Source organism: Eptesicus fuscus, chromosome 3 (genome assembly GCF_027574615.1).
Source record: "Eptesicus fuscus isolate TK198812 chromosome 3, DD_ASM_mEF_20220401, whole genome shotgun sequence".
NCBI classification, from domain to species: Eukaryota; Metazoa; Chordata; class Mammalia; order Chiroptera; family Vespertilionidae; genus Eptesicus; species Eptesicus fuscus.
This window is the reverse complement of record NC_072475.1, coordinates 90,472,393-90,485,247: the sequence shown is the minus strand read 5'-3', so window position 1 is coordinate 90,485,247 and position 12,855 is coordinate 90,472,393. Positions and strand designations below refer to the sequence as shown.

Here is a 12,855-nt window from a genome sequence, read left to right as displayed (position 1 = left end):
TTTGATTTCAAACTAGCTGCTTCTTTTATAACAATTATTCAGTCAGAATTTTCACTTCCCTTTCAAAGCAGCTCAGGAGTTAAACACATGAGATCTGAAGACAGAATGCAAGAGTTCAAAACCTGTCTCTGCCCTTCCCAGCTCTGTGGCAGTGGGCACATTTTTCCAGGTCTTCTTGCAGCTGTCCCCTCCTCTTCTGGGTAGAGATGACAACACTGTTGGCATGAAAATTAAATCCTTGCTGAAGGAGATGTACTTAGAATAGTGTTTAACATATTGTGGATGCTCAATTAAGGTTAGCTGTGGTTTTCATGTGTTTACCACTGGTTTAGTGACAGATGAGGGATGACATGACATAGGAAGGGTATGTTGGCATAACAAATATCCAGACCTGTAATAACTTTTATGAGAGTTTGTTTGAGCCAAACTGAGGGCGTGTGACAGGGAGCAATATATCAAGTGCAGCTTCTTTTATGCATTTGTGATTAAGGAGGGAACTAAGGAAGATGATGTAGGGCTGGGAGAAAGCAAGGTGGGGGTCTGATTACAGGGTAGTTAATAGGATTATCTGTTTTCTTGCTTTAATACCTGGTATTAACTTTTGTATTTCAAAGGTGTGTTGACCTAGATGAGAAGAACAATGAACAGGGTTGACTTAATACCTTTACTAAAGAAGTTATGGGCCTGAGGCATGACTACCCTGTGAATTTATTACCAGATTATCCTGTGAGGCCACTTTCCATAGGAGACCCCCCTTTTATTTTCATCCACAGGTACTATTAAAAATGAATGTTGATAAAAGGGAAATTGCACCGTGAAGGGAAGATAAAATACTTTTAGTCACAGAAATCTATCTTCTTCAGAGGGCTTATGTAGAGCTTATTATACTTAATATTCAAGAAAAGTCATTGTCTTCTAAGTTTTCCCCCTCTGGAGCATAGATTTGGCACAGTCTGTCTTTTCATGTCCCGTTTTGGGAGCTGACAATGGTGTTAGGTATGTCTGTTCTAGAAATTAGTCTCTCCTCTCCTCCATTTTGACCATGAACCAACGCAACAGACTTGAATTACTCTGGTCCTTCTATCACAGGTTCCTCTGCAAATGCTAGCCACCAGTCTTAGAAGATTCTTTCATTTTAGACAGTATGTACCAACTGAGAATTCTGATTCACAGCAAAGGAAGTTAAGCAATGTAGCTGACTCAAAAATACATAAGATGCCTTGTTACCTGACCCTTAATTAGCTTAGAAACAAGTGAGGGAGACTGATATTTATGCACATAATAAAATGACATAAACACACTGAGCGAAAGAGGAAAATGATGGATATAGTTTGCCTGGGAAAATAGCCAACTTCTGCAATTCTAAATTGGAAGTTGTGTTTCCTTTAAATACCATCATGAACTTGTTTTAGAATGACTCCTCTGAAACCTAGGATGGTGGTGAGCTTAGGCAGAGTAAATATCATTTTAAAATAATGCCTCAAGGATATGACCGATGCATTTTAGAAATCCTTGTAGAGAGTAAACAGCACCACACCTAAACTGCCTTCTTTCTCCATTTCCATCACACTTCCTGCTAAAGTTTCTGATTATTTTACAGTTTCTTTAGAAAATTTTTTCTTCCTCTATGCATCTTTCAGATGCTGATTCATACAAGACAAGGCATCTAGTAGACCCCCCCAAATATTTGTTTGATGACGTTATTGAAGATGAATCCTTAATTTGGCACATATACTAATTTTGCTAACTGGGAAAATTAGTAATTTTTTTGGAAAGACTTGAGCCATGAGGAGTTAAAAGCAAAAAGTAGCAACTAACTTGATACTTTTTCTAGGTTATAACCAGAAATAAAAGGCAATTTCAATCTTTGAGAAGTTTGTTTGACTGCCTCTACAACACTGGCTTTTGAATTGATTTTGGAAATCACATATCCTAAGGGTGTTTAGGATTAGTAGATTCTCCACATGGGTTTGCTCTCTATTGGGAAAAACTAAATTATTTGACCACAGGGATTTTAGGCCGCAGGTCCCAGTGAAATTGAAGGTGCAATGCTTTAAAGTCAGAATCTACAAAGAGAGAAGATGGAAGAAAGCTGTCCCAATCTTCTATTCCCAAGGACAAAGTACAGGTGCACTGAGGTATTGAAGAGTTGTAAAATCATAAAAGCCAGCATTTCAGTAAGGGCCTGAGGTCAGTTGAAGACAAGGGCAGTTGAAGACAATTAGAACAAGTCAGCCAAGAATGTTGAGATAGAAACCAGATAGCCATCTATGGCTGGGGGGAACAGATACCAAGAGCTTGTGTATAGCTAAAGAAAAATGCTTGTATGTCAACAGACTTAATTGTCTTAATTGTTCCAGGAAGCAGAAAACCATAGTGGAAAGTTACCGGGTTGTAAAATGGAAAGACCCTGCCCCCTAAAGTGTATTTAACCTGTGCTCAAACCCTGCTTCGGGGCCCACAACCTCTGCTCTGTGTTCAGAGTATGTTGTGGGACCGGGCATGCCTGTACCAATAAACCCTTTGCTTTTTGCATGAGAACGTCTCTTGGTGCTTTGTGAGTGCAGCCAGCGTTCCGGGCGTTACATTATATAGAGTAGCTGGCATGTAGAAGACCCTATGGAATATTACTTTCTTTCTTCTATGGGCCAGTAAGGAAAGCCTGAAATAATTAACAAAAGTAAGTTCTGAATAGAATAGAATATTTAAGGGCAGTTAATATTGACATCTTCCTTTCGTATTTGATTTTAATGTTATAACTGAAATTTATGAGGACTTAGTTCAGCTAGATATGCAATTTAAAGTTTTATTGTTAAAGAGCTTACTCTTTATTTTTTAATTGTTGTCTAACTAATTTTTAAACAAATAGTGACAAAATTACTATGACTAAGAAGCCTTGGTGAAAAAATAAGAATAAAATGTTGAACTTTCAGAACAAACTTTGAATGGTTCATTGACTTTGTTTCACCATGGAAAAATCACTTCACCCGCCAGTGTCAGTTTACCCATCTGTGAGATCAGAAGGATAATATTTTCTTAGGGGGATGTTTTCAAATTATTTTGTAAATGCAGTGGATGAAATGATTACAAGCATCACTGCTTCCCCTCCCCTCCACACTTGTTGAAAGAAGTAGACAGTATATCTATGTACTAGTTGATAGTCAAATTGTCATCTTGACAATACATATATTTACTATCAGTTGTGTGCTTTTTATTATTTAAAGAATCCCCTTATCCCCCAGATTTATTTATTTATGCATTAGGTCAGTACCTGGGAACTCAAGCAAAGTATCTTAAAATTATTCTGAACTTCATATTTATGAGCTGCTAATACTGTATCTGTGGTAATTGTTTCTTCTTTCTGTTTTTACTTATATTTCCTCTGATGTGGTTTTTTGCTTCAGCTCACTTCCCAAGATTGATAGCTCTCCAGGTTTCCCAGCTAGAGGTCACCTTTGAGCTGAAGGAAGACACACCCCACTCTGGCTCCTGTTGACTTTAAGTCAACTATCAAAAATTTTATTCCAGACATCTCCTAACCTCTATTTAAAAACTCCACCCTAAGGATTAGAGGGAGATGTCCTGGGGAGTTGCCATAGTGACTCTAAGTGGCTGGCATTGAGGAGACAAAGCTGCTGATGTCAAAATTTTATACTTGATAGGCTTAATTATATAAAGTGGTCATGAACCTCTGTGCTTGTGTCATTTAGGTCTGGAAAGAAAATTTCCCCTTCAGGCTCTTCTGTATCTTATGGTGCCAATCAACAGGCTTCTTGGTAATAAGGTTCTTTATGCCAATATCTCCAGCATAACCTCAAGTGGTGCTTATAGTAATGACAGAATCATTACAAAACTCAAGAAAAAAAGGAAATATATTTCATGGGTGTGATTAAGTCATCACAATGTTCTTACATATGTAAATTACCCTTGACTTAATGAACTACCTTGCTCATACAAGAGTGTTTTAAGCTGGCTCTAGAAAATAAATTTTTACCCATGTTGATAATTGTTACCAGACCTGGCAGGGCACATCTTTAGATACTCTTGCTGACCTAACATTTATGTATTATGTTTCTATGAGCATGAATTTTGTTTTAAATATTGGAAGTGCTATTATTAAGTAAGGTTATTACATGTATTTCTTTAATAAATAACTACACTTAGGAAGACAGCAAACTTAATTTCTAATGATATCCAAATTGACAAGGGTCATTTTAAACATCTTTTTCTTGATTATAAAAGAAATATGTATTCAAATCATAAAAAAACTATAGAAAGGAACAAATAAGAATATTATCTTGATTTCCACTTTAAGACTTTGATGTATATTCTACAAAATGAACACTTTTTTTGAAAACTACTTACATTGTTTTCTCTCACACATTTTGTATTTCTAAAAACAGTTATACATACAAGAAACCCTAGCGAAATAGGATTTAAAAAATATATTTTATCAAAAATTGAATCTAAAGAGGGTTCAGTTCATCCCAAATTATTCCAAAGCCTTATCTTCAAAGATGACCAGTTGCAGCACAATTTACTATAATTAATGCAAGGCCAAGATAAATTAATGATAATCATATCACTATTTAAATACAAATGTTATGTGCCTAGGAGGAAAAGAATGTTTTCTGGAACATGTGAGGGAATACAAAGGGATCTCAATTGTATGTCAAAACTGTTGTCCTCTGATAAAGGGTTTTCAATAACTTTTCTGTCTTTTTGCAATATACAGTGTTTTGTTGTTTGGTTGGTTTAATTTTTTTTGTTTTTGAGTGAGAAGTTAAATACAATGAAACTCTTGGGAAATTAATCATTTTATATCTTTCATTTAATCAAAATTTTCTTTAATCCCCTTTTAGGCAGCCAAGGGCAGTTTCCACTAACACAGAATGTAACAGTTGTTGAAGGAGGAACGGCAATTTTGACCTGCAGGGTTGATCAAAATGATAACACCTCCCTCCAGTGGTCAAATCCAGCTCAACAGACTCTGTACTTTGATGACAAGAAAGGTGAATACATTTTCTTTTCAATGTTTTAATCATATTCTGAAATGTCCTAATTATAATGAATTTATTTCTATGAGATGATTCAAATTATTCCTTTTGATTACCAAACTGCTGCTGCTTGTATTTAAACATGTTAAATATTAAATGCTTTAGTTTGCAAGTCATAAACACTAAAGATAACCTATGCCAACTTTTTAATAACATAAACAGTTCTAATTCTGTTACAAAAATAGCATTATGCTCTCTCTTAACAATCACCTTCTATCCAGATACCATATTCTTTTGTTTTTGTAGCTTCATTGCGTATATATTTAATATATTTTCCTCACTTCTGGCATTGTGATATGCTATTTTAATTACCTTCACTTTTTAAAAAAATTTTTGGAGGTGTTTGTTGCAGTTTTTTCAAATCAAGTGATCATTGTTGCTTTCAAAAGAGTGAAGTTCATTAATTAAAAAAAATTAAGTGAATAAGCAAGAAGTCACACAGAGATTTAACAAACTGTTTTTGCTTTTAGTATTAACTAATTATATACATATATATATATATATATATATATATATATATATATATATATATACACACACACACTGAGTGGCCAGATTATTATGATCTCTGAACGCATAATAATCTGGCCACTCAGTATGTGTATGTGCATGTGTGTGTGTGTGTGTGTGTGTGTGTGTGTATGTGTATATTTATATATATATTAGAGGCCCAGTGCATGAATTCGTGAATTCATGCATGGGTGGGGTCCGGCCAGCCTGGCCAGAGGGAGGAAACATGGGCAGTTGTCCTGGTCGAGGGGACAATTTGTATATTAGCCTTTTATTATATAAAATATACACTGAGTGGCCAGATTATTATGCATTCAGAGATCATAATAATCTGGCCACTCAGTGTGTATATATATACTAATATATAAGACTATACCAATTTTAAGGAAAACTCTCATTTGCCCAGTCATATAAAAAAATGTTTTTAAGAATGCAGACTTTTAGGGATATTCATGGAACAATTAAATATATAGTTACACTATTGAATTTATCAATTTGATTATATTCCCATATTTAAACTAACATAAAACATATTAATTTAGAAAATGTATTTTCCACTGTTGCATTTAATGAAATAATTTAACTTAGAAGCACTTTTTTGAAAGTGTAGATACTCTCAATGACAAATTTGTCCCAAGCAACAACTAGTATAAATTTTTATAACAGTAGAACATTCTTCTTTGTTCATTCATCCAGCAGGAGTATAATTATCTCCACCATGTAGAAACTTATTGTACAGTATTTTTAAGGAGATCTGTGAAAGACATTTTTTACAGTGACATCTAAATCTGTGAGGTCAAATCCTCAGGCATAAAAACAAAATCTATACAAACTGTCCTTACCTCCTCTTTCATGATTCTATAAGTTATCCTCTCTAGAACGTCTAACACTGGAATTGATTCAGGGTATTTTAAGCTAATGCATCTTTCCTGTAGCAAATACTGAACAACTTGTAAAGTAAGATTTGCAAAGCCTTGGAAATAAGGCAGCTCCTCTTTTCTGAGGGATAATTACGGTGAGAAAAGCCATTATGTTATATTCGTGATATTTAGTAATATATTCCTGTATTCTACTGCTATAAAAATATAATGATACACCTGACTATATGAATTGCTGATGTATGTACTTGCTTTATTTCATTTCTCCTATTCTAATTGCTAGATAGCTTAGACATAGGTTGAACAAAGCGTGTGTGTGTGTGCGCGCGCGCCTGGGTTTAAGTGTTTGTAAAATAGCAGGTTTCTGTTTTCAATATTGGACTTTTTCTAACTCTATCATGGTTCTAATTGTCAGTTGCAACACAATAGCAGGACGTTTTGAATAAAGAAACCCTTTCATGAATGGCCATCTAGCATGTCTATACTCTCACAATTACTTGGTTCAATTCCTATGTGATGTCTTAGTGGGAGGAATCTTGGACAATGACGCACATCAATGCAAGAGTTAGAAAATGAAAACATTTTTTAAAGATTCCATTCAGATTTTACCACACACTGTCTTGTTCTCTGCATTTAACTGCCGAGCCTCAGTCCTAAGGATTATCTTGAGCAAATAAACTTGCTACGAAATGCCAGAGCAGAAGTGGAGAAGCTAAGCATGGCTTAGTGTGACTAGAATGTCCCATATGTGTTGTGCAAGTGACAACTGCTCAGAACAATAGAAAAAATGGTGGGTTGTCTGTGTCGCTGATTGCACTACCTCCTCCTACAGGTGGCTGCTCCTGTTAAATACTTCATTCATGGCTCTGTTCTTATTTCTGTCTCAGCTGATGTTGCCAGTTGTTCTTGGGAGCTTTCAAGATAAATTGTATGCAGTGTCCTAGTGCCTTAATTGTGTCTCAAATGTATAAAATGCATCTGAGGTTGAGAAGCTTTGGGTTAAGCAAATCAATTCTCATAAGAGTTCTGTATCCCTAAGCTTAGATTTCTGTGCTGACATAGGTTCCTGAGAAGGAAGGAAGGTAGGGAGACAGGGAGGGAAGAAGGAAGGAGAGAAGCTGCCCAGAAAAAACTGAACAAGTGCTTCTCATTAACATTGCTGCTGCCAGTAAGAGATCTAAGAGACATTCTGAATAGTGTTTCATGTTACCTGGAGACAGGCTCTGAGGATCCTAGCTATGAGGGTTGAACAAAACACTCGGGATGGCAGTCATTGGTCCAATTAGAACTGGAAAAGCCTTTCTTGTTTACTTGGAATTAATAGCCAAAGAAAATTATGCTGTGATTGGCCAGTTGACGATCAGGTAAATAAGTATTAAGCTGAGCCCCTTTCCTATGTATCTCTTTCACAGAAGTTAAATATGACCACTCACATTGACATCCCACCAAATTAGATGTTCTGCTTGTTGTACCACAATTGCTTTTTACCAATTTCTCTATCTACTATGGAATCTCTTTACAAGGGAGATAGGTGTCCAGGGGAGAGTTGGCTAAATATTGCAATATTTCTCTCTCCGGCAAATTATGGAGGAGGTCAGAGATTTTGGGCTTTTGCTACTTTGAGCACATTTAACATGATCAGTAGCTTTGGCCATTTACAAATGAAGAAATTAAGGATCAAATTTGTCCAGACATTCAGCTAATGCCTGGCAATGATAAGATTTGAATCCAGGTGTGGCCTCTGTGTTAGTTTTAACAAAAATGCCCCTCAGAACAAAGGCATCTGGGCACCAGGTCACTTTACATATAACCCAAGTGGCCTCTGCCATTGATCTTGGCAACCACCTTTCAGACACAGAGCAGCAGTTCCTTTCAAACACTTAAAGACACACCTGGAGTAAGACAGGATACAATGCAGTCAGCACACCCAGCGGCGGTCTTGATGATGATGGTAGTGCTCTGATTCTGTGCAGAATAATTCTGTAGCCAGCAGCCATGTGTAGCTATTTAAGCTAATTAAAATGCAATAAAACGTCAAATTTAGTTTCTTGATCACACCAGCACTCAGTAGCTACATGTGGGTAGTGGTTACTGTTTTGGAAAACACTCTTCTGGATGCCGATACAGCCTTGGCTGGTGGAATGCCCATTTTCTAACTGAGAAAGCCCTAGGTCATCATAAAAATGTGTATCAAATATTCAATAAGTAAAATTTTGCTTTTTAAATTGCACAGCTTTAATGGGAACACTGTAGTGCAGGAGACAGGGAGTCATAACTGACTTCTAATTCTGCCTTTGACACCAACTAGCAGAGTAATAAAATGGGCATATTGACACCCCACCAAATTAGATGTTCTGGTGGTTGTACCAGAATTGCATTTTTAACAATTTCCCTATCTATTGTGTGTGCACTGAACACCAGAAATAATTAACCTATAAAGTAGATGTTTAATTACAATTCCATTTTATTTCTGTATAGTTTCTTTATGAAGAAATTTCTATAACAACCTGCAAGTGTAAATGGAAAATAAAACCAAGAGAAAAATTTGCAAGTTCTTATGGGTCAGAGGGACCTAGAACATATTTAGCTAAGGCAACACTCACTTTTATGGCCCTCTTTTCTCTACAAATCTTACTACATCTTTTATAAAACGTAAGGAAACATTTGAAATAGAGTGGGTATAGAAAGACAGAGTAGGGACTTGAGGCCATTGAAACACCACACGAATGCTGTGTGGTATTTGGCAATATAATTGTAAAAAATCAATTAGGTCATTGCATCTGTTTCTCTGAAGGTGTGGAAGAAACAATTGAAGTGTACAATCTTATCACTTAATGCTCAGGAAAGTATACTTCAATTCCTTCCTGTTATTTACAAAGAATATTTTGGACAAACATTTCCAGTGTATGCATTCAATAGACACATCTCTGTGTGCTTGTATCTTTTTATATAAAAATGTAAACTACACTACTTTTTAAAATGATGTTTCTTTTCACAGTATTTTTGCTTTTTTGAAGAATCCACACAAATTATCTGAAGGAAATATTATTTCTGAAGGGAAAAAAGTAAAATATTATTAAGGGCATGCATAGCCCAAAATTGCTAGTGTTAATTATCCTGCTGATAATGTTACACTAATACTGGGAACAATGGGAGAGGAAAAACATGAATAAGAAGTCCTGGAACAAGAAGTGATAAAGAGAAGAAAAATGAGATTAACCTGAAATAGAAGTACAGGCACACCTGGCTGCATGCCAACCAATGCCACCTGACTATGCCTGCCCTTACAGCTGGCTTCCATCCATTTGACAGGCTTAAACATATTAAAGATCAACTCAGTAAAAATCAGGTATTAATATTACTATTCTCCTTGCTTTCTTACAAAATTCAGACATCATGTATAATTTAAAGACCTTCAATTAATGACAATTTGCAGTTATATAATGCTCTACACTTTCTAAGTAACACTCAACATGTTTATCTTTTCTCATTGATTCACACCAACCCTTTGGGGTAGACATTCTCATTTTCTATAAGAAATACTAGGTGTTTGCAGATTTGAATAACTGAGTAGTAAGTGAGAAAACAATTATGATACCTCAGTTTTCTTATAAGCCTAATTAACTTGGAGCTATGTCACTTTAAAGAAAACATATTTTTATTGATTTCATAGAGAAAGAGAGAGGAAGAGAGAGAAACATCAATGATGAGATAGAATCATTGATCAGATGCCTCCTGTACACTCCCGCCCGCCCCCCCACCCCCACCTCTGGGGATTGAGCCTGCAACCCAGGCATGTGCCCTGAACAGGAATCAAAACATTACCTCCTAGTTCATAGTTTGACACTCAACCAGTGAGTCACACCAGCCATGCTATGTCATTGTGATAAGGACTTCATTTTATTACTTTTTGTATTTATTTATTTATTTTTTTACTTTTCCTGTGAAAATTATTACTTGTTTTAGGTCTTTATTCCAAATTCACTTTCTCCTTGAGGAATCTTCTGAACATATCTCATATTTTAATCTCAACACACAACAATACTTTTATCTGTTTTAGCAGATTTCCTAACAAAGTATACATATTAACTTAGTATGAATCAGGTTCCCATTAAGAAATAAATGACACATGAGTTAATGAAGAATGAGCACACTATATACATAGTCATAATTAAGGGAAACAGTCAAGATGATGCAGCACCTAGGGGCTAGCAACTGTAGGAACCACTGGACCCTTGGGCCTGAAAGGGTGACAGTGGGCCAGCAAAGCTATGGCTGTGAGAGAAGAGTCCTAGTTAGAAGCTGTGGAAACATGGACTTCTCTTTTTCCCCACCACTGATCTCTTGTCAATGCCTTCCATGGGCTGAGTACAAATGAAAATCCTAGGTTAAGTTATCCTGGGGTAGTTTACTCTCCCCAGGCAGAGAAAAAAAAAATAGATCTGGAAGGATCAGCAGAAAATAACCAGTACAACTTACTATATATAAAATATATTTTTCCCAATCCAATATTCAGAATAGATAATATTTATTGAATACCATGTATTATTCTGTACTCACAGCTAGTTTTACTTGGTTCCTTTTTGGAAGAAATAAGTTGCAACAATGCAGCCCTTTCGAAAACATATTAATTTATCAATATCTATAAAATTAGGGAGCGGGCCTAAATCGACAGTTGGACATCCCCTGAGGGGTCCCAGATTGGAGAGGGTGCAGGCCAGGCTGAGGGACACACCCCCATGCACGAATTTTGTGCACTGGGCCACTAATTAAAAAGCTACTAGATTATGACTTTATTGTAATTAAAATGTTAATGAATTTGATCTAATTTTTAATTTATTCATTTAGTTTTCTTAAATTATTTTGGATATTTCTGATATTTCTAAATACTGAGTGTTTTTCCTCTTCCATGCTTTTTCAGGTAACATTTCTCCACCCTTCAAACAAAATATTACAGTTAAGAAATACATTTTCCTAATACATATTTTAATTTATCGTTTTATACTGTGTGGACTGAAGGGCTATTCATTGGTATAGGTACCCTACTTTCCTTAGCTTATTATTACTTTCGTCCCAGCAAGATCCTGTGTGATCCTTGGTAACAGATGTAAGTGAGCATTTTGGGGCTCTCATGGAATGCAGAGAGGCAGCATTATTTTAGTACCGAAGTGTGAGTGTTTGTAAGAATTAAGTGTCTTGGTTTAACACCTGTTTATAATGAGGTTAGTTAGTGGACTTAGGTGCAAATGGCTAATGTTGGGGGTGAAGAGGGGAATGCTGAATGATTGGTCTGCATATTCTGTAACATTCACTTTTACATTTCAGAAAGAATGATGGTAGTTTAGGAAGAATGGTAGTAATATGAACCTAGACATAGCATGTTGGTTTTGGACTTTCAAAGCCCCTTTAATACATACAGTCCACCTTTTAATGATGAAAATTGTATATAGTAAGTTTGAATGAGCTATTTCCTAAGTTGTGAATTGTGATATAAATATCTTCCAGGTCAGTGATTTTTAACTGGTGTGCTTCAAGAATTTTTAAAACAAGCAAACCTGACTACTTAGTCAGGGACACTGACCTCTTTTCCCTTAAATTGTGAAATAAAAAAAAATTATAGCTGCCAACACAATAGCTCTCCAGTGTGAATGAATCAAAATACCTTTTTCTTGTCAGCTCGGCAAAAAATACATACTTTCTGTGTGCCTGTGTTTTTCCATGGAGATGATATTTTATTAGTCACTTATTTATTTGTAACTTTAAATATTTTCTCATGACATTTTATGGTATAGATGAGTTGGTTTGTGAAGTTTATAGGCTTGATAGTCAGGGGAGCTACACTCGAATCCAGGCTCCACCACAGGTTTGTGTGTGATCTTGAATGGACCATGACTTATATAACCGATCTCACTCCAGCCTATCACCATCTTGAGGCAATGGTTTGTGATGGGCCACCTGCTGCTATGCCCAGGTCTCCAGGGTGAAATGATTCTTAGAGTTTGTTTTGACATTTTTAAAATATTGGAAAATCAATGCTGCAATACCAAACAGAATTAAAAGCAAAAGTGTGCCAGGGCATCTTAAGCAGTTTCTATCTAACAGGAAGTTGAGATCTTAAAAAAAGAAAACAAACACCCTTTTGACTGAAAGTGGCTGTGTATGAGTAAGTACCTGAAATGGGTCTTTTAGTTAATGGAACTTGAAGCAGAGACCCTGCCTTCCAATGCTAATATTCAGCCCTGCTGGTACCTTGGTGCTATAACTGTGTTGAAGGTAAAATGCAATGAAGGCTTCTAATATGGAGGCTGAGTTGCTATTCTAAAGCCTTTGCGAGAAAGCACCTAAGTTAGAAGGAGGAAACTTAGGAGGAAAAGGAGAGTTTTCATCCTCACCTTCCTGCCTCTCTTCTT

The 12,855-nt window shown here is 36.0% G+C and overlaps 1 protein-coding gene across 1 annotated transcript in view; it reads left to right on the top strand.

The window, feature by feature from the left end:
- CADM2 (cell adhesion molecule 2) overlaps positions 1 to 12,855 on the top strand; it is a gene marked incomplete at its 5' end in the record, with an annotated part of 281,026 nt that overhangs the window by 4,994 nt on the left and 263,177 nt on the right. Inside the window, one exon of the mRNA XM_054712332.1 lies at positions 4,861 to 5,012. Coding sequence (XP_054568307.1) covers positions 4,861 to 5,012 — 152 coding nt within the window. The remainder of the gene's footprint in view (positions 1 to 4,860; positions 5,013 to 12,855) is intronic.